This window comes from Chiloscyllium plagiosum, unplaced genomic scaffold (assembly GCF_037043375.1).
Source record: "Chiloscyllium plagiosum isolate Xiang-an unplaced genomic scaffold, Cpla_swu_hap1 HiC_scaffold_10, whole genome shotgun sequence".
Taxonomy (NCBI): Eukaryota; Metazoa; Chordata; class Chondrichthyes; order Orectolobiformes; family Hemiscylliidae; genus Chiloscyllium; species Chiloscyllium plagiosum.
Window position 1 is genome coordinate 21,354,329 of NW_028270148.1, and position 23,291 is coordinate 21,377,619.

The following is a 23,291-nucleotide window of genomic DNA, read 5'->3' on the forward strand; positions in this document are numbered from 1 at the left end:
GCTGTGACTGCCTTCTAAGGTGAATGTAAAAGATCCGAAGTGTGTTTGAAAGAAGAACAGCGATGTCTGTTTTGGGCACAATCCTATGATGCCTCTTTTTCTGCCGAAATCAACATTATAGGTGGTGCATGTCCAGCATGTAATGAAGTGTGGAGTTCCTACCTGCCATATGGAATATTCTGGAGGTTGGTTAGCTAAGTTGGCTGGACAGCTGGTTGTGATGGCAACACTCTTGAGGTTACCATGCCTGTCATGTCTTCTGAACCTCCCCCCTCACCTGAGGAATGGTGACCCTCCGATTAAACTCATCACCGATGGTCTGTCTGAGAGAGCAGCTCTGTGGTTCTCTGGGATGATGGTGACCATACCTTAGGTGCCCATTGAAGATTGAAATACATGAGACATTCAAAGCAAAGCTATAACTTTGGCTAAACAGCATTTACACTATTTCTCCAGGAGTATTCTCCACTGAAGCTAATGTTAGATGTCAGGAATGCCCTTTATGTAATTTCACAATAGGAATGGCCTACCAAGCAGATACTAAAGGAAAAGAAATTGAAGCATTATAAATAGTAATGAAAAAGTTAGGATGATAAAGTTTCAAATGAATCAAATGGCTTTATCTTGACTTTCCTCCTAAAAATTGATTTGTTTTCCATATCTTTCAGCATCATTTAAAACTTTTAATTGACTCCAGAGAAATAAACAGTGTAGCTAAGCTATAGTTTACTCACTTGGATAATAAACATGTTTTGTGGAAATTATTAGTTGTTCTTCAGTATCATTACTGTAATGTTGCTAGCGATGGCCTTTCACTTGTATTCAGATGGAATAAGCATCTTGATTTTCTTTACTCCTTGAATGGAGACAAGAAACAGTTTTACATTCAAAATTGTATTGATGATCCTTTCAAGGTTTCACCCCTGTGCTTATATCTTACAGAAATATTATGGAATTCCTGCTTCTGAAGGGGATAAGAAGGTCCCATTTTCCAGTGTCAATCGCAACAAATACATGGTGACAGACAAAGCAGCATACATCAGTAAGTAACCAATCAGCATTTTATCTCTGGGTCTGGAGACAGGTTAGGTTACCAGACTCTGAGCATGAACCCCAACCACTTGGCAATGACAAAGGAGAGCCCATTGAGAGAGTGGCCATTTGAAAGGAGATCTGTACACCCTCTTTTTACATCAACGTAGAAATGCCAGTCGACACCCTCACTTGCCTCTGTCCAGGCTAATACCTGCAATCTCAGTTGTTGCCCACAAATGTATCAAACAGAATCATTGAATCCATGCAGCATGGAAGCAGGCCATTTGGTCCATCAATTCCACACCAAGCCTCTGAAGAGCATCCCACCCAGATCCATACCCACTACCCTATCCCTGTAACCCTGCATTTCCCATCGCAAACTCACCTAGCCTGCACATCCCTGGACACTATAATTTAGCATGACCAATACACCCAACTTATATATCTTTGGACTATGGGAGGAAACACAGCGTCTGGAGGAAACCCACACAGACACAGGGAGAATATGCAAACTCCTCACAGACATTGGCTGAGTCTGGAAAGAAGGCTGGCTCCTTTTCCTAAACCTCTACTATCACAATGCTTTTCCAAACGAAACCTCCCATATACCCCTCTGCTTGCAACCATTTCCAACTAAGAAAGAACATTGAGGTATTCAGTCCTAAATTCCTTTTCTTCTCAAAGTACATAAGCATTGCTTACCAAGTGCATGTCCAACTCACTTATTTAAATTTGTATGACTAGTAAGCATGCTGCAGTTTCCCTCAATGATCTCTCTGCCAGCATTGATTCAACCAACCATATCATCCTCCTCCAATCTCTCTTTCTGATTTTAACTGGAAGCTTTAAAATAGCTGCTTTAGAGAATAACAGCAACACTGAGTAATTTCTGCTCAGTGTATCCAGTGGTTAACCATCTAATGGGCAAAAGTGCTAGGAATAGAAAACGTAGGTAAAGGCTGAATTTGATCTTTGTGTTGAAAGTTAGCAGGTTCCCCTGCAAAGCATCATTTGTGCACAACTGTTCAAATCCTAAATAAAGACTTTTTGGAAGGACAGCTTTGTACGATGAGGCAGTTAACTGAATCTAACCCTGATTAGAGGATTAATGTTGAAACTGCTTGACATTGTAACAGGTTCATTGTGCTGTCAATGACTCTCTTAGTGACTGAATCTACTATTACAATGAAGAACAATTGAGGTAATTGAGAGTTATATGCTAACTGCCTGGGGTGGGGGGGGGGCACAGTGGTAATATCACCAGTGGTTGTGCATCAGATAAATCAGTCTGTAGGCAACATTTCAAATCCCACCATGATAGATAGTGAAATCTGACTTCAGATGCAGTGATAGTATCTCTATTTCTGAGCTAGGAAGCTCTGAGGTTCAGTCCCACCTGCACTGGAGACCTCTCATAACATGATTGAACAGGTTGATTAAATATAAGATGCTAAACATCTTAATAAAGGAGTGAAGCTGGAGGCAATTATATCAGAGCAAAATGCACCAGATTTGACCCTGTTGGGATACAGAAAATTGTATTATCTATTAACGGATAATAGATAGTTCAGCAAACCAGAATCAACAGATTCAAATGTATACATTTAAATATCTGTACATAAGAGATAAGGTTTGACAGAATAGGAGGGATAAATCCACAGAAAGGAGAAACTATGCATGGAAGTCCCCAAGTGGCACTCTGATTTGACTTTCTGGTTTGATGTAGAAGTAAAAGCACTGCTCCAACACTCCTTTTGCTTCTGATAAGAAAGAGGTTGTCTTAAGCACTGCAATCGTTTGCGATTTCAGTTATAATCTGGTATTCGCCTAAGCAGAACCTTGCAGGAGTTACACTGGATTTAAAACATTAACTCTTCTGCCAGGCCTGGTGAGTTTCTCCAGTGTGCTCTATTTTACTTCAGATTTCCAGGCCCCTCAATTATTAGACGGACAGCCCTGTCTCATCCCCTCCCAACTTATCTTATTCCTGTCAAACTGCAGAGAGTGGAACTTGACACTGGGAAATCATCCTTACTTCATACATTTGGGGTGGGATTGGACTTGGATCAAAGGGTAAAGGATGATGCTGCCAAGCAGGGCTCTACCTGGCAATCTATCAGTTATCAGAAGATTTCCAAAACAATGATGATAAGGATGAAAGATGCACCAAATAATTGTTTCAGTTCTCTTTGATGTTTTTCCGTTGATGCAGCAAAGTGACTACTAGGCCAAGAAACTTGAGGTTCATTAATAGAAGCATAGAATATTACAGCACAGAAGAGGCCATTCAGCCCACCTTAACTGTGCCTGCTCTCTGAAAGAGCTACTTACTTTGAATCCCTTGTTCTTGTCTCATTACATTTTTTAAAATGCTCGTCTCAAGGGTGATATTAAACAGGTGCCCTCTGGTTACTGACTCACTGGTCACAGGATACTTTCCATATGTACATTTTGAATCCCTTCACTATTTTTGATGCCACCATCTGAGGGCGGTACGGTGGCTCAGTGGTTAGCACTGCTGCCTCTCAGCACCAGGGTCCCAAGTTCGATTCTAACCTCGGGCGACTGTCTGTGTGGAGTTTGCACGTGCTCCCTGTGTCTGTGTGGGTTTCCTCCCACAATCCAAAGACGTGCAGGTTAGATGAATTGGCCATGCTAAATTGCCCATAGTGCTAGATGAATCAGTCAGAGGGAAATGGGTCTGGGTAGGTTACTCTTCAGAGGGTCAATGTGGATTGGTTGGGCTGAAGGGCCTGTTTCCACACTGTAGGGAATCTAATCTAATGTGACCTTCACTGTGCTAAGGATAAAGTCTCACTTTCTCTGCTTATTAATTATGGCTTCTCACTGCTAGGATCACCTTTATGAATCTCATCTGTATGCTCCCAAACTGGGAGATTCTCCTGTCATTATTTTAAGAGTTGAACCTGCAATTTCAATAATTGTTGTAGCTTACAGAATATTGAGAGGAGTGGATAGCGTGAACATGGAGAAGATGTTTCCACTCGTAGGGGAGACTCTCCCTGGGGAGACATCCTCAAATGGAGGGACGACCCTTTCAAACTGAGATAAGGAAGAATTTCTTCAGCAGGAGAGTAATGAATCTGTGGAACTCCTTGCTGCAGAGGGCTGTAAAGGCCCAATAGGCCAAGCCATTGAATGTCTTTAAAACAGAGTTAGATAGGTTCTTGATTGGTAGGTGGATGAAGGGTTATAGGGAAAAGACAGGAGAATGGGGTTGAGAAACATATCAGCCATGGTTGAATGGTGGAACAGAATCAATGGGCTGAAAAGCCTAATTCTGCACCTATGTCATATTGTCTAACTCTGTGTTATGGTCTAACTGTGTAGGTGGGACCCACTGTGAATGGATTTTATACTGGAGCCCATTTAATTTTAAAAGATCATCAATCAGCTACTGTCAATATCTTGCAAAATTCACCTTATTTCAATACCCAAACAGTAGACCTGTCAAAAACTGCGTCTGTGAGGCTGCCAATGAGAGAAGGTTGCTGAGATTTAACAGCATCCTGTTTTACCTGTTGGTAATCCTCTAATGTTCCTCATCTAGTTATTCTCATCAGAAGCTCCAATATAGCTGCAGCAGCTCTTGACACAGTCCTCCACTGAGTCCACCAAGCCCACTTTATGGACTGGAAATAGAAAGTGCTTTGAAATTCTGCATTTTGACCTTCACTTAGAAGTCATCAGGATTATTGGCTGGTGGGAGGAAAATTTAAGGAAAGGAAGAACAGTTCCCATGTTGTGGAAACAAGGTGTTAGTGAATCAACAACTGTACAACTTCATTAATTTTTATTTCCATTTATTTACCATGTTGAACACTGTTGTACAACATTAAAATGAACCCCATGGTCTATTAACTCTGGGAAGATCAAATCATTCTTAATCATTCAGATAAAAGTCTGACTGCAGCTGTCTTTATATTGGTGTTTTTCAAACCAAGGATTCTGCCATGCCTTGCATGTGGGTGAATCACACAGAAAGATAGATATAAAAATGGAGAGCAACAATAGGCCATTCAGGGCTGTGAGCCCACTCTGCCATTCCATAAAATCATGGCTGCTGCATCCCTGCTTTCTCACCACACTCCGTGCTGCCTTTTAAATCTAAGCACTATGGCTCAGTGGTTAGCACTGCTGCCTCAGTGTCAGGGATACAGGTTCAATTCCAGCCTCGGGCAACTGTCTGTGTGGAGTTTGCACATTCTCCCAATGTCTGCGTGGTTTCCTCCAGATGCTCCAGTTTCCTGGCACGGTCAAAGGATGTCCAAGTTAGGTGAATTGGCCATGCTAAATTGCCCATGGTGTTCAGGGATATATAGGTTAGGTCCGTTAGTCAGGAGAAATATAGGATAGGAAAATGAGTCTGGGTGGGTGACTCTTCAGAGGGTTGGTGTAGATCTGTTGGGCCAAATGGCCTGTTCCCACACATTCAATGAAACTATGAAATCTCTCTCTTCCTTGAATATATTCAGTGACTTGACTTCCACAGAGAATTCCAAAAAATAACTACCCTTGAGTGAATCTGTTTCCCCCATCTCAGTACTAAATGGTTTATCCCACATCCTGAGTCTACGTCCCCTGGTTCTGAACTCCCCAAACAGGGGAAACATCCTCCCTGGATCCAGTCTGTCCAACTATGTGAGAATTTTATGTTTAAATCCGATCCTGTCTCATCCTTACAAACTCTAATGAATACCAGCCAGTCTCTCCTCATACAACAGTCCTGTCACCCCAGTGAACCTTTGTTGCACCCCCTATGGTAAGTATATCCTTGCTAAGGGAGACCAAAACTGGCATTTCATTGTACTCAAGGACTTTGTTGATGTCCCCTGTTGATCACTTCAGTACCATTAAGCCCATCAAGTGTTGGCTGTAGCTCAGTGAGCAGGTTGGTCATCTTTTGAGTCAGAGGATATGGGTTCAGGTCCACTCTGGAGAACACACAGATAAAGGTGGATACTCTCAATGTAGTACTGTGGACATGATGCATTGTTAGACATGCTGTCTTACAGATAAAATGTTAATCATGGAATTGCTACAATGTGAGAGCAGGCTATTCACCCCCTAGAGTTCATACTGACCCCCCCAAAGAGCATCCCACCCAGATGCACAACACCCCCCCCCCCCCACCAAATTCTTACATTTCCCATGACTAATACGCTCAGCTTGCATATCCCTGAATAAATTTTACATTGCCAATCTGCCTAAACTGTATATCTTTGGACTGTGGGAGGAAACTAGAGCCTCTGTGGTCACTATCACACTGCTGCCTGTGGGACAAATTGTGCATAAATTCACTGTGATGTTTTCTTTATTACTACCATGCTCAGGCTTCAGAAGTGCCTCATTTAGCTATAAAGCATCTTTGGATGCCTCCAGTGTGTGAAAGGTGTGATATGCACAAGTTCCTTTTTCTTTCTAGTCCCTTAATTTCAGTCAGTCAATGTACAATATTCATTCAAGTGTTATCTTACCTCTGCAATGTGGAGCCTGTCTCCGTCAGACAGCGAGAGCTGAATACAAACTCAATAGTTTTGAGAAATGAGCCTCTGTAATTGAGAACAAATCCCAGTCAGATTTGAAAGGTGGTTGTCTTTTTCATAGGCACGATTACTGTTTCCTTCTTGTTCCTTGTCCTGTGCTTGGTGTCTGTGCTGGACATCCATGGCTTCAGACAGTGACAAGTTTTCACCTTTCCTGACCCGAGTTGTATTGAAGCACATTAAAAAAAAAGAACTGTGGATGTTGGAAATCAGAAACAAGAACAGAAATTGCTGGAAAAAACTCAGCAGGTCTAGTAGCATTTGTGGAGAGAAAGCAGTGTTAATGTTTTGGGTCCGGTGACCATTCATCAGAACCATCCATGCTTTAAATCTCTATTGAGTTTTAAGAAGCTTTGTAGCTCAGGTTGAGGTTCTGGATGTAGGTTTGCTCGCTGAGCTGCAAGGTTCATTTCCAGACATTTTATCACTCTACTAGGTAACAAACGAAGCAGCATCAGAACATTATTTCAACGAGCCACCACACAATACAGCAAAAGGAACTACGCAGAGCAGAGGAAAATCACCTACACCGTATATTCAAAAAGAATGGGTACCCAATGAACACAGTCCACAGATTTCTCAGCAACAAAACCCCAACAAGCAGACAAAACAGATCCAGAAACCCTAGCCACTCTCCCCTACATCAAAGACATTTCAGAAATGACTGCCAGACTACTCAGACCCCTTGGCATCATGGTAGCCCACAAACCCACCAACACACTAAAACAGCAGCTAATGAACTTGAAAGACCCTATACAGACAACAAGCAAAACTAATGCTGTGCAAGAACTAAATCAAACACTACATTGTCAAACAGACAGAAAACTATCCACCAGGATACATGAACACCAACTAACCACAAAACCTCTCTCACTAGTATCCTTACATACAGATAAGGAAGGACACCAGTTTGACTGGGACAACACATCCATCCTAGGGCAAGCCAGAGACACGCACGAAAATTCCTAGAAGCGTGGCATTCCAGCCGGAACTCTATCAACAAACACATCGAGTTAGACACCATCTACGACCTCCTGAGAAAAATAACAGGAAATGACATCACCGCAGGAAATTGCATCACCACAGTTACTGACATCACCAACCCGAAGAAACCCAGACATATAAATAGAACGCAGGAATCATCGGCAGTTCTTCACCCGGAGGCCCACTGAAAATGTTACCTAGTAGCGTGACGAAATGTCTGGAAATAAACCTTCCACCTCAGCAAGCAAACCTACATCTAGTATATCTCTATAACTATCTTCATTCAATCCAAAATGTTAACTCTGCTTTCCCTGTGCAGATGCTGCCACACCTGCTGAGTTTTTCCAGCAATTTCTGTTTTTGTACCGAAGTGAAGTCTTTTCTATAACCTGTCTGATGTTAATTGGAATGATCAATACCGGATACTCATCCCAGATGGTGAAGATGTAATTTTATCCTGGAGCATTTTAATCTTAAACGATATTATTCTGGATGCCAGACACAAGTCGCCTTTTAAAGTTTCAGGTCAGAAATCTGTCATCTGTTCTTAATAACCCTTTGAGGTGGATTATGTATGCTGTTCAAATATTCAAAGTGGTATAAATAGAAGCAATCGATTTGAGCAAACTTGTTACACTGTTTTGCAGTTATAGCATGTTGATCCAAAGCTTTGTGAGAGTCCAATTGGAACTGGTTCTACACATTAAATAAATATTACTTGCTTCCAGCAACCTGCCAGATGGCTGCTGGAACCCTTGTAATCACACCACAAGACTTCCCAGCATAAGCAGTAATGGCATTTGTGTAAAACAAAATTCTGCTTACCAGGGAAGACATGTTAAAGTCTCATTGAAGGGTCTCGGATATCATCCAACCATTAAAGGATTAACTGACTAATCAGAATCAAATTGCAATAGCTGAAATAGTTACTGATCAATCATTCATAGTAGCTCCTATTTGTCAACAGTCACTGCAGAACTAGCGCTGTAAATGTAACAGGAGTCAACAAATGCATCTGTAACGGAAGTGTCTTTAATGTAATATCCTTCAAGTTTAACCAAGTCAACGGGAATTTATGGTTTAAGCATTCCATTACTAAACAGCCAGTGTCATTCTTCCTGCTCCTTTCTGCAGAGGCAGCCTGTTTGAACCTGATGGGTGGAGGGAGGGGGGTATTAATGACATCTGTAAATAAAATACCTCTTCCACTTATTGAAGAGCCTGAAAAATTAACCTGCAATCCTGCAGGATGGGTGATGGCCTGGAGGTATTGTTGCTTGACTATTAATCCAGAGATCCAGGAAATGTTCTGGGACCTGGGTTCAAAACATGCCTTGACAGATGGTGGAATTTGAATTCAGCAAAAACCTGGAAGGAAGAGTGTATTGATGGCAAATGTTGATCATTTGGTGAAAAACCTATCAGCTTTTCTAGGGAAAGAAACTGCTGACCTTATCTAGTCTATTCGACATGTGACTCCAGACCTACAGCAATGTGGTGGACTCCAAACTACCCTTTGGGCTAATAAATTTAAAAAAATAAATCCCTGCAGCAAACCTTTCATCTATCCTCTTCACTGATGGGAAGTTATGAAAAGGAATACTGAGCTCCCATATGTTGGTGCCCAGTATCTGCGAGTGGCAGGTTAAAAAGGGCAGCTTACATTTAGCAAAGGAGCTGGTGTTAGTGAGGAAGGCAGTCTTGTGGGAGGGCATGGTGGCATAGTGGTTAGCACTACTGCCTCACAGCGCCAGGGACCCAGGTTCAATTCCACCCTTGGGCAATTGTTTGTGTGGGTTTTCTCTAGGTGCTCTGGTTTCCTCCCACAACCCAAAGGTGTGCAGGTTATGTGGATTGGCCATGCTAAATTACCCATACTGTGCAGGCTGTGTGGATTAGCCATTGGAAATGCAAGGTTACAGGGATAGTGTGGAGGATGGGTCGAGTTGAGATGCTCTTCAGAGAGATGGTGTGGACTTGGTGGGCTAAATGCTCTGCTTCCACACTGTAAGGGATTCTTTACAGCAGGATGAACATTTTCCATGGAGTGGATATTCATGTGATTATAACTGGTGAGGGGAACACTAATCGTTGCAAAAAACCCAAAGGACTGCAGATGCTGGAAATCAGAAACAAAATGAGAAATTATTGGAAAAACCCAGCAGATCTGGCATCATCCGTGGAGAAAAGCAGAGTTAATATTTCATGTCCAGTGACCCAGCTTCAGAACAGAATGTTACACACGCTGAAGGCTGGGGGGGTGGAGGAGAGGATGGAGTGATGGGGGTGGGGGGCGGTGACGTTACACAAAAAGGGGAAAATCTGACAGGGCATTGGGCGGGGGGAGGGAAGGGCCCAACTAAGCTCCATTAGAAGGAAGTGAGTATAGCAAAAGCTACAACCTGCTTTGATTATGGTGCCAAGACATAAAAAATGGATTGCAAGGAGAATCCATAAATATACAAACCAGCATAAAACATAGCAACAGATCGGTCAACCAGTCCATTGGCTTTTACCTCACACACGAGCGAATAGTTCTGATCACATTCTTCCACACTATTTTCACTTTTTGCATTATTCACCCTTATTTTGAATGTTGGCACAGTTTCTTTCTCACCCAGTAGCCCTGGAATTGAAGTAATCCTCAGAGATTCCTGAAGAAGGGCTTTTGCCCGAAGCATCGATTCTCCTGCTCCTCGGTTGCTGCCTGGCCTGCTGCGCTTTTCCAGCACCACACTTTTCAACTCTGGTCTCCAGCATCTGCAGTCCTCACTTTCTCCTAGTAACCCTCAGAGGGCATGGTAACATTTGTAGCAGCCACTGAGTTCCAGAGGGACATCCCATTGACATTTTACAGCCATACACCTAATGAATGAAAAGAAAGAACTTGCATTTGTATAGCCCTTTCCATGACCTCAAGATATCCCAAAGGACTTTACAGCCAATGATGAGTTTTAGAAGTGTACTCACTTTTGAAATGTAGCAAACATTGGTAAACAATTGATTTAGTGTGACAACTGTAGGATCCCACAGATAACACTGTTGGAATGACCAGATAATCTGTATAGCGGTATGGATTAGGGTAGTGCTGGAAAAGCACAGCAGGTCAGGCAGCATCCGAAGAGCAGGAAAATCAACGTTTCGGGCAAAAGCCCTTCATCAGGAATGGAGGCCCAATCTTTTGTCTAATCTGTAAAACAGTGTTGATTGGGAAAGGAAGGCATGCATTTGTAGAGAACTTTTCATGACCACTAGATGTCTTTAACTAATAAAACATTTTGGAAGTATAGCCACTGATTTGATGGGGGCCATTGGTGGATGGTGATTGATACACAATTAGCCCAGACACCACAGAGAATTACACTGCTCTGCCCGAAATGGTGACACATTGCCTTTTATGTCTTTTTAATTAGTGTTAAATAACATTGCAAATTATTCCTCAGAAAATGATTCTTTGTCTCTCTGAGCATAACTCTGCGATTAAAGAGTTCATCAACAAGTGCCCGTGTGACATTTTGCAATTAACCGTGGGTAGGAGTCTGGAGGAAATATTCATATATTCTACTCCAGCAGCCAAACATTCAGTCAAATGAAATCATGACTCCTCTGCTGAGCAGGAATGGATTTTATTGAAGGAGAGGATTTTTATACTGGTGCTGTTTTGAATGCAAAATTCAAACCCATCAGCTTGTTCATTCTGCTCAGTCAGCAGTCTGAGTGCCAACATGTATCTGATTATCAACCTCTGTGCTATAGCAGTAGGAAGGAGACAGATCTCCCAGCTGACTTGTAAATGGGAAGGCTTATTGAGGGTCATTGTCACATTAATCTTGATAAATGTTCACCTTTTAGTTTGAGTCCAAGCAAGGCGGAATGAGAAAAGTCAGCCTACCACACATTTGTGTAAGTCTCACAGAGCTCAAATGTGAGATCTTACCCCATTATCTAGTTATTTCTGTGTCAAATATTGAGTGCAAAACTTATTTATGTTGCCTGTTTTAGTTTTGAAACTACTAACAGGTTATTCAGTGAATTAGGATAAATGTAACTAATTCGGGAGCATCGCTGACAATGATATTAGGAAATGTGTCAGAGTTGGACAATCAACCCATTTAATTATAGAATCTTAACAGTGCAGATGGATACCTTGTGGCCACTGTGCCTTTTTTAAGCCTCTATCCATTTGAGGTTGGATCTTGGATAAAAGCAAAATAATGTAGATGCTGAAAAATTGGAACAAAACAAAAATGCTGGAGAAACTCAGCAGAGTAATTTTGTCTCTTTCCACATATGCAGCTGACTTTCTCCAACATTTTATCCTTTTTTATCCGGTTAAATTCATTCCTCTGTTCTTCCTCCTTAGCGCTGCAATTAACATTCCTTAAGTATTAATCCAAATTCTTCTTGAAATTCCTATTGAATTTACTTCCACTATCTTTTCACTCAGTGAATTCCAAATCGTGACAAGTCGTTACATTCAAAATAAAAAAAACCTCATCTCTCAATCTATCTCTTTTAACTTCCAAGCTTCAGCATTGAATTAAAATTCATCAATTTATCTGAAAACCTAAGCTCTACCTTTGCAGCATTCCATTCTTCTATCAGCAACATTTTAAAGAATGTTTTAAGAAGTGAATGAAGTGTCTTCTCACATTTCATTACTTGAGGTAAGGATTTGCTAGTCAAATGCTAAGGGCATGTGTGTCTTTCTAAAATGTTCAGTAACCATCTCAATGAGATGAAATAACTGTATTGTAGTCACATTTGCAGATAATTTAAGTCGACCAGCAAGTGTTGTGGATTTTTTTTTGTATAGTTTTATCCCTAAAGTGATGGGTGGGTTCAAGACTGACTGATTCCTGATGAAGGGCTTTTGCCCAAAACGTCGACTTTGCTGAAGCTCCTCGATGCTGCCTGAATTGCTGTGCTCTTCCAGCACCATTGATCCAGAATCTGGTCAATGAGATAGCAGAATCAAGGACTGTTTTCCGGCTTGTATTTCTTCATAACCCTGTTTATTACATATTGAAACTAAATACTACAATGCATGGTATTCAGACCAGGCTATAATGTTAGGTTACATTATTGGAACACTGTTCCATTTAATGTATATTCAGGTTTCAGCTATGCTATCCACGTGTTTGTCTCATCTCCTTAACTCGGCCCACACTATGCTACTCATGCCCAGTTAAGGAGCAGCTCTGTGACATTGCTGCAATGTTGCTCCAGTGTACTAGAGCTCTCATATAGCGAGTGATGTATAAAAATCTGAAAAGGGATATTGATAGGTTAAGTGAATGAGCAAAATTGTGGCAGAGTACAATGTGGGAAAGTATAAGATTGTTTATTTTGGCATGAAGAACGGAAATGGGGGGACACTACAGAATGCTGCAATGCAGAGAGATCTGTATATCCTGGTACACCAGTCAGAAAAGATTATCATTGAGGCACAGCAAGCAATTAGAAAGGTAAGTGAAATGTTGGCCTTTGGAGCATGGGCAATGGAGTATAGGGAAGTCTTGCTGCAGGAGTAAAATGCATTGTTGAGTCTGCAAGTGAAGGGCAATGTACAGTTTGGTTTCCTTAAGGAAGATTATACTTGCTTTGGGAACAGTTCCAAGAAGATTCATGTAGCTAATTCCTGGACAAAAGAGTTATCTTATAAGGGAAGGTTGAGCAAATAAGGCCTATACTCATTGATATTTAGTAGGAGAGGCAGACAATTCAAACATATAGGATTCTGAGAGTGCTTGGCAGGGTAGATGCTGAGAGGATGTTTCCTCCCTTGGGATATCTAGAACTTGGGGTGGAGGCACAGTCGAAAGATAAAGATTCTCCAATTGAAGATGGAGATGACAACCAGGTCCTCCCATCAAAGACAAAAACAGAAATTGCTGGAAAAGTTCAGCAGGTCCGGCAGCATCTGTGGAGAGAAAGCAGAGTTAACGTTCCGGGTCTTCCTCAGAACAGCTATCAAAGGACTAATAGTGTTTAGTATTCTCTTCTACAAACAGCAGTGTAAGGCTGGATCATTGAATATATCCAAGGTTGAATTATACAGATTTATGATTGACACAGAAGTCAAGAGTTGTGGAGTTAAGGCTGTAATCAGGTCATGGATGATCTTATCGAAGGGGAGGCACCAGTTGGTGATGGTGGTGGTGGATGCAGGCTGTATGAATGTCTTGTGATCAGATTGTCTTGATCCATGTATTGTCATATGTTTTTGAGTAGGTTGTCAAAAACTCCAATAGAATTGCCATAGGAAATATTTTAAATATGAAAAGCTTGCACTTACTATTATATTTCTCTGCAATATCAGTGTGAGGCACTCAGATAATTGAATTATCAGTTACTGATTCCTTTGGGCTTCAACAAAATATTGACTCTCAAACCATTCGAGGTGATCCTGAAAATTTTCTTTCCAATCAATATCTGAAATTTCCATTATCCAAAAGTAAATTTTATAAACAATTTTACAATAAAAATCTGCACATTTCTCAGTCATGTGATCCCATTGAATTTGGTTTCTGTGGTCAAAAGAGAAAATGCTGGAAAATCTCAGCAGGTCTGGCAGCATCTCTAATGAGAGAAAAGAGCTGACATTTCGAGTCTAATTGACCCTTTGTCAAAGCTGGGAGAAGGGTAGCAAAGGGGGAAGAGGAGAGGAAAAAGGTGATAAGGGAGAGGGGAGCGAGAGAAAGAGAGACAATCAAGAAATATGAGGTACAGAACAGTGAAAAAAATTTATTAAAAACGGTAAATAAAATAAATGAAATAAAATTACGGAGCAGAATGAAAACAGAGGGGTTGAGATGGGATAATCATGTGAAGTTGTTGAATTCAATGTTGAGACCGGCAGGCTGTAACGTGCCGAGTCGGAAAATGAGATGCTGTTCCTCCAGTTTGCGTTGAGCTTCACTGGAACATTGCAGCAGGCCAAGGACAGACATGTGGGCATGGGAGCAGGATTGTGTGTTGAAGTGGCAAGCCACGGGAAAGTATGTAGCAAAAGGCATCAGCTTTTCCGTGAACCTTAGGCTTGAATGTGTTGGTTCAAATCATCAACACATGGACCATAGTTTGGCAAAGTTAATGTGATTCAACCTAACGTCACTGGTATTCATTGTACAGTCTGCAACCAGAGAGACATAAATGTTTTAACATTATTTCTGTTTTTGACAAGAAAGACATTCTATTAATATACACCTTTCATGGGCTCAGGATATCCCAAAATGCTTCAGCCCCATTTAATTAGGTATGGTTATGTTGGCAGACACTGCAGACAATGTGGAGAAAGTGAGGACTGCAGATTCTGGAGAGCAGGGTCAAGAGTGTGGTGCTGGAAAAGCACAGCAGGTCAGGCAGCATCCAAGGAGCAGGAGAATCAACGTTTTGGGCAAGAGACCTTAGGGCACAACACTGCATACAATGTGCACATCTAACTAATAACAAGAGGTCAATGACAAATTAGCCTATTTTGCTAATGTTGTTCAAGGGCTAAATGTTGACTAGGTCACCCTGAGAATGACTCTGCTTTTCTTCAGTTAGCGGAATAGACTTTTTAATGTCCATCTGAACACAGGCTTTGATTTACGGTGAAATATGGCACCTGCAACAGTGCAGCACTGCCTATTCAGGGTCCTTGGTGTGTGACACCGTGCTACATCGTTGTGAGTAGCACATAGACAACTGCATGCACTCCAAGCAAACGGCTAAGCTTTAAGTCAAAGAGGATTAACTCCTGGTCAAATCCAGGGAGATTCCCTTCAGTCAGGGAGTCCCAGCTCAGTAAGTCAGTGGCATCCTCCGATAATAGTTCAAGAACTTGGTCATGGTCAGGGGATCTGTACCTCTGCAGTCCCAATAATAGGTCCCATCAACCCTGTGGGTCCAGAGCAACCAGTGTGGGGAGTTGCAGGAACGCAGTCGGGACCCGTACAGATATCACTCTGTAACAGGAGTCTGGTCACTCCTCATTCAGATTTGTCTGGCAAAGTCACTCATGGGGGAGGGCCACATTCAGTGGTGGCAGTCCATCCACTAAAGGTCAAATCAAGGGGAGGTTATCAAGGTCTACTGGTGCAGGAGAGTAGCTAGGAAATTAATTGTGGGGATTGGAGGCAGAATGCTGAATGCAGAGAATTGCTCCAGTGTAGGAGCAACTCAATATGTTCCCGGGGGGGGAGACATATTGAGGATCAAAGAAAAGTGGGTAATGCAGGAGGAGGGTCACTGACTGAAACCAGTACCCTAGCTTCAATGGCTGGGGGACAATGGTGTGTTCACTTGACATCCTTGGGGCTATAGGGATGCTAAAGTGGGAAGATGGAGGTTTAGGTCAATGGGTTAGATGGGGACCTTAGCTGATTCCAACCCCGGTGGGGATGACAGGGAGGGAATGTCTACATTTGGATGTTGACCATTTGTAAGAGGCTGAACTGGAGAATCACTGCTTAGATTAGATTAGATTAGATTAGATTACTTACAGTGTGGAAACAGGCCCTTCGGCCCAACAAGTCCACACCGACCCACCGAAGCGTAACCCACCCATTCCCGTACATTTACCCCTTTACCTAACACTACGGGCAATTTAGCATGGCCAATTCACCTGACGTGCACATCTTTGGACTGTGGGAGGAAACCGGAGCACCCGGAGGAAACCCACCCAGACACAGGGAGAATGTGCAAACTCCACACAGTCAGTCGCCTGAGTCGGGAATTGAACCCGGGTCTCTGGTGCTGTGAGGCAGCAGTGCTAACCACTGTGCCACCGTGCCGCCCACCACCTGCTGATTCCTTCCATCGTGCTGTAAACAACGAGGGTGCCTTGGAAATGGGGAACTGAGTTAAAGAAACAAAACTGGCTAATGGTGCGTAAAAACCTCACGGAGCGAAACCCTTCATAAAACTCACTGAAAAGTGCACATGTTTTGATTTTAATGTTTTGTTTACAGGCCCTGTCTCTTCCAATAAAGTTGCCTTCTTCATTTAAATGTTGTTTTTGAGTCATCTGTGTTGTGCTTCATTACCAACCATCCTCACAACATGTATTATACATGTGCCATCATGTGATATGTCTGTAGTGTGGTGTCGTGTGTCGTCCCTTATCCAAATCCTTAAAGTGGCACTCTGCAATACTGATGCTCAATCCATGTCAGAGTTATTCATCATGACCACCATTGTGAGGAAAGGAGGTGGCACTCGAGGCAATTTCAATCTTTAAAAACAGAATTCCATGCCAGAGTTCTGAGAAGTAAAGACTTGTACAGGATACAAAGCTCGGGTTTTTCATTTTTGCAAGCAATAAACCTACACTCTTCATCTCTTTGAAAACAAGGCCCAATTATTGACACAAGTTGACTTCCATTTTGGAGTTTCAGGAGTGCTTACTGTAAGTGAGGTACAGAAACCATTGAGGATTAAAGGATGTCGATTATTCTACCCAAGTTCAGTGAAATTGCTATTCTTGTCTCTGCTTGTTTGGGTGAAAAGTACCTTAGGGAAGAAGGTTCATGTAACTGTACAATATTTACGCTATATTCTGTGATTTATTTTGCAAGTTATTTCAGCCAGATATGCGCAGTATAGTATTTCAACTTGTGTATTAGTTACCACACCTTGAATCCTACGTAGAGTTTCGGTCTCCTTATTTAAGGAAGGATATAAATTGGAGACAAAATCAGAAATTGCTGGAAAGCTTCAGCAGACCTGGCAGCATCTCCGGAGAGAAAACAGAGTTAATGTTTTGGGTACAGTGACCCTTCTTCAGAACTGATTGTAGCTAGGAAGCTGTTAGATTAGATTCCCTACAGTGTGGGAACAGGCCCTTCGGCCCAACAAATCCACACCGACCCTCCGAAGAGTCACCCACCCAGTCCCATTTCCCTCTGACTAATGCACCTAACACTATGGGCAATTTAGCATGGCCAATTCACCTGACCTGCACATCTTTGGACTGTGGAAGGAAACCAGAGCACCTGAAGGAAGCCCACGCAGACATGGGGTGCAAACTCCACACACACCTGAGGCTGGAATCGAACCTGGGACCCTTGTGCTGTGAGGCAGCAGTGCTAACCACTGAGCCAGCCTGCCACCCCACGGGTTGGGGAAGAAGTGCTAGAGAAGAAGTGGGCAGAGGGGAAAAAGAGTAAACAATAGGTCAAGATGGAGCCCAGAGAGAGAAAAACACAGTTGGGCAGACAAAGAAATTGGTAAAGTTCAGCCTGAATAGCTGGGGATCATTAGTTGCTGACAATGGGCTGTTTGTTGTAGCAGCCCATATGATGGTAAGGCTGGACATGAAGGGGTTGTGGTAAGGTCATGGGCAATTCTGGTCAGGCCCTAAAGTTATTGAACTTGATATTGAATCCAGAAGGTTGGAGGGTTCCCAAGCGGAAAATGGAGTGCTGTTCTTCCAGCTTGTGTTGAGTTTCGCTGGAGCACTGCAGCAAGCCTGAGGCAGAGATGTTGGCCAGGGAACACAATGGTGTGCTGAAGTGGCAGGTAACTGGAAGCTCAGGGTCATTTTTGTGGACAGAATGTAGCTGTTCTACAATTGGTCGCCCAGTCAGATGGACGGATTCTTCTTAAACTGAGGAATTGAGGTTTATTGTGCATTGATGGAAATGTGGAATTCAAAACCCATGCTGCTCAGCCATATTTGTATTGAGTAGCAAAGCATGGTCAAAGGGCCAGATGGTCTACATCTGCTCCTATTTAGCATGTGCATATGTTTTTTCTGGACAGGAAAACTTTAACATTGCTTCCTATGGGAAACCATGCTTCACTTAAAGTCAGAGAGTGCCAAAGAAGTTCAGCTGCAGCATCTGTGGAGAAAGAAACTGAGTTAATGTTTTAAGTCCAAAAAGGTTGTTCAAGGGAACTTAGTGGAACCTGAAGAAGGTTGCTGTGATTCTCTGGCACTTTGTGTTTTTCTTTCAGCTCTCCAGCATCTGCAGTACTTTGCCATTGCATCAGTTAAGGTTGTCTGCCTTAAAGTTGGGATTTTTAGGAACCCAACCACAATTTTAAGTGAGGATTTAGCGTATGTCACAAGATTTGAAAGAAATGGAAAATGGAAAACAAGCTGCATGATCTAAAGGATTTCTGTTACTTTTTATTAGCGCTTTCTGAATGTAATTTTGCTTTGAGATTGTGAAGTATATTTTGAGTAACTCTGTCTTTTCAAATTGACCAAGGTTTCATATTCACTCAAAGATGACTCTTGTGTTTTGTAGTGTAGGAGCATCATTATCCTACTGTAGTGGTGCCAGTACAAAATGCTTAATTATATATTTCAGTTTTCTTGCCCAGATAAAAATTGTGATTCTTCAAGGAGGTTGCAGAACTGTTCTGCCAGAGGATAATTTAAGTGATGGATAGATATTGCCAGCTTATTTCATATTACTCATTCGCATTAGCTATGTTGAAACAGGAGAAAAGTGCTTTCTCTTCCAAGAAACCTGAATTACTTATGTGATGGATGGTAAAATATTGTAGTGGCAAAGAGTGCAGAGCTCTCAATCATCACCAAATGTAGGATTAAACCTCCATTTGCAGTTACTCCTCTATGTTTTTAATCTTCCCCAAGAGATTTATTTTCCTCTCGAAAGCCCTGTGCTGTTCCAATTTCATCAAGGTCATTATTACGGAGAGGAACTTTCTGAAATCTTCTTACGGGCCAGTTAAACTTTTATTGTCATTAAATGCCTCCTACTCCGTTTTTAATAAAAATGGCAATTCCTACTCTCAAAGTTTTACTACGGGGTTTGAAATGCCATTTCACTAAAGGTTTTTTAGAACAGGGAGTGATTTCAATGATTAAACTTTTACGGATTGGAAGCCCCTTTGACTTCAACTGTCATTTTCAAAATTAATTCTCGATGCATTCTGTATCGTGCACAGCGGAGTAAGCATGTGTTGGATGTGGGTGTTACTGGAAAGCCAGCATTTAATAACAAAATATTTTTACTCAAGAAGAAGTCAAGAAGCGTGCTGACAAAGGAGAAAGTGCAATTCTGGGAGTCAATCAGCAATTTCAAGGAACCTGTTAAGAATCAGTTAGTTAGCTGTGGGTCTGGAGTCACGTATAGGGAAAATCAGGTGAAGATGGCCAATTTCCTGTCCTAAACGACGTTAGTGAACCAGATGAATTTTTCAATCTGGTGGTCTTGGTGCTATTGTTGATGCCACTTTGCTTTTGTTTCAGATTTATATAGTTTATTGAATATAAAATCACCACATTTTTGAGCCTTCAACTCCAGATAATCCATCTTTTAGATTACTATTCCAGTGAGATGATATGTTCATTTATATAGTGTTTGACATGTTCTGGACCTCGCTACAGCTCTGATCAGCTAAACAATTTCCGTTCCATTGCTATTGTACACATTTCCAAATACAAAATTGTTTTCTGTTCTGCAGAATTTCAGCCAACTGGGGTAATTCCCACTCAGTCCATTGTATAGAACTAATAGCATTCCATAGCCCTATGCAAACTCCCAATATGCAGAATTACAGTGAGCCAAAATGTCTGTATTTGCTCACAATGTACAAAATTCTTAATCTTCCATCCGTAGGTTTATGCGTGAAACTCTATCCAAAGTGTAACATTTCCTGTTTGGCACGTGAAAGGATCCTGAGCCAGAAAATTCTCTGCTGCCTTTTCTGGAGTACTGGGGTCAGAGCAGATTCAGATCATTAGTTATAGCCCTAACACATCCTGAGTGCCGCTTCTGGGGACAGAGCATATGGTACAGTCAGTTCTGCTGTAAGGCGGTAGTTCTGTACTCGTGCAATCCCATGTTATAAGAAAATGGTGTAATAGTACCACCATTTAAACTACTGAAGCCAGAATCACATTATAACCAATACATACTTTAGAAGCATTGTTCCCAATTTGTCAATTGCATAGTAGCGAATTCACATTAATGAAAAGCATGTGATAGCAGAACAACCTGTACTGGAGAACTGACTCGAGAGGAAGATCTGCTGGTTCTCTCTCAGTCAGATATGTAGTCCCCAGATAATGAAATATACAGAAGTGCCAGTAGGAACATGTCATTACAACATTTCCAAGGTTTGCCAACTCATAATCTTGGCCTGGAAATCCTGGTGGACCCCTTGTTAACCAGTTAGTATCATGTGGAAAATCCTTCCCTTCAGGTGCACCTTCTTCCATGCTGTGGATAATGAACAGACAGATGCTAATGCCATCTGCCACCATTGGAAGCTGTTAGCTGTCAGTCAGAGTCCTGCCTGAATTTATTAACATTATGTCAGACTCCTGCCCAACAGAGGCTTTTGGTAAAACCTCCTATTTGGATGTGGAATTGCCCAGATTCTTGATTCAAATTTGTAATCAAAAGCCAGATCTTCACTGGGATTCATTGACATTGATTTAGGAAGAGAAAACATTATCTTGATCTATTTTTGATATTTGGTGGGAGTGCTGTTCTTCCATCTTCCGATGGTTGAAGACATTAAATAACACACTAACATTCCATCTCTCCAGACAGTTTAGTTTTCTTTTCTGTAGTGAAGTCAGTTTACTGATTTATTGTTGCATTCAGCTGATGATTAGTCTTCCATGAAACATGGGGCTACACTTAATTGGACATGTTATGTTCTCAGAGTGCAGAGCCTGTTGTCAGTTATCTGTCATTGAAAATTTATGACACTCACAGACAAACTGCCGAAGTGTGATAAGCACCTTCAGGATATCAACAGGAGCATTATATTCAAGCCTGGTCTGCCATTTCATCAGACCTCGTCTAATCCTCAACCTCCACTCCACTTTCCCAATTGATCCTAATCTCTCCAATTCCTTTAGAGTCCAAAACTATTGGTCTCAACTGGAACATACTCAATGACTGGACTATCAATAATGGTCTGTGGTAGAAAATTCCAAACGTTCACAAACCTCTCAGTGGAGAAATTTCTCATTTCAGACTGAAATGACAATGCCATGCTCCATCTCGTGCTAGATTTTCAACTAGGGAAAATTCAGGAATGGATTTTAACTCTGGAGATGTGCTGTTGGATGGGAAGGTATCAGGAGGGGGAGAATGGTGTCTTCCTTTTGCCATGGGAATTTACTTATGGTGGGAATCTCGACGGTGTGGCTGTCTCCCAGACAGCCAATTTTGCCAATCCAGTGCCCGATGAACAGCCAGCTCCTACCCCCAGCATTTCACGAGGCAAAGTGGTTGCCCTCAGATTGAGAGACCACCATTGCACCACATGACAATGCAGCACTCACCCCACTCCCCAACGAAACACTAGGCCTGGCTTGAATAATTTCTCCTCGATAGCACTTCAACATTGAAGCACTTCCTCCTCCTCCCTGAATCCATAGCAGTGGCCACCTCAATGGATGACACTACAAGCAGTTGGCTCTCCGATCGATGGAATTTCTTACCTCTCTGGGAAATCCATTTCTGAGGCTCGGCATCCATTCTAGCAAGCTTTCTCTCGACCATACATACTTCAATAAGATCACCATTCTAAGCTCCAGAGAAGATCTAAGCTCTAAACTCTTCTAAGCTCTCGAGATTCTAGGCCCAATTTACTTAGCCACTCACCCCAGGGCATCCCTCTCACCCCTGGAACGGACATAGTGAATATACATTGCAACCCAACTAAGACAGGTATATTTTTCCTTATATACAGATTCCAGAATTGTGCACAGTATTCCTGGTGAGGGGTACTCGAAGTCTACTGAAATTGAAACAAGACTTTCTTAATCCCATATTCCCTTGAAGTAAAAGAAGTTGAATACTGCAGATGCTGTAAATCTGAAATAGAAACAGGAAATGCTGTAGGTTGACCTATAATACTGTGAGGGAAGAATTCCAGGATTTTGACCCATCATCAGTGAAGGAACAATGATATATTTCCAAGTCAGGATAGGGAGTAGTTTGGAGGGGAACTTGAAGTGGTAGAGTTCCCATGTATCTGCTGCCCTTGTCCTTCTAAATGGAAGTGGTCGTGGGTTTGGAAGATGCTGTCTGAGGACTTTTAGTGAATTTCTGCAGCATGTTTTGTAGAGAAGACACACTGCTGCTACTGAGTGGTGGAGAGAGTGGTTGTTTGCAAATATGGTGCCAATCAAATGGGCTGCTTTGCACTGGATGGTGACAAACTTCTTGAGTGTTGTTGGGGCTGCACTCATTCAGGCAAGTGGGGGGATTCCATCACACTCCTGACTTGTGCCTTATAGATGGTGGACAGACTTTCAGGAGTCAAGAGGTGAGTTACCCGCTGCAGTATTCCTAGCTTCTGACCTGCTCTTATAGCCATTGTATTAATGTGGTGAATCCAGTTGAGTTTCTGGTCAATGGTAACTCCCAGGATGTTGATAGTGAGAGACTCAGTGATGGTAACACCACTGAATGCCAATGTCCAGATCTTGTTGCATTTGAACATGGACTGCTTCAGTCGCGAATGGTGTTGAACATTGTGCAATCATCAGCAAATATCCCCATTCTTGACCTTATGATGGAGGGAAGGTCATTGATGAAGCAGCTGAAGATGATTGGGCCTATAGGACACTACCCTGAAAGACTCTTGCAGAGATGTCCTGGAGCTGAGATGACTAACCTCCAACAACCATGACTATCTTCCTGTTTGTCAGGTATGACTCTTACCACCGAAGAGTTTTCCCCTGATACCCACTAATTCCAGTTTTGCTAGGGCTCTGTA

General features: G+C 42.1%; 1 protein-coding gene across 3 annotated transcripts in view; it reads left to right on the forward strand.

Moving 5' to 3' along the window:
• Positions 1 to 23,291, forward strand: part of LOC122552660 (inactive phospholipase D5) — a 91,398-nt gene that overhangs the window by 58,905 nt on the left and 9,202 nt on the right. For all 3 annotated transcript variants that reach the window (XM_087991202.1, XM_087991203.1, XM_043695480.2), the window contains one exon: positions 943 to 1,042. In XM_087991202.1, coding sequence (XP_087847328.1) covers positions 943 to 1,042 — 100 coding nt within the window. The remainder of the gene's footprint in view (positions 1 to 942; positions 1,043 to 23,291) is intronic.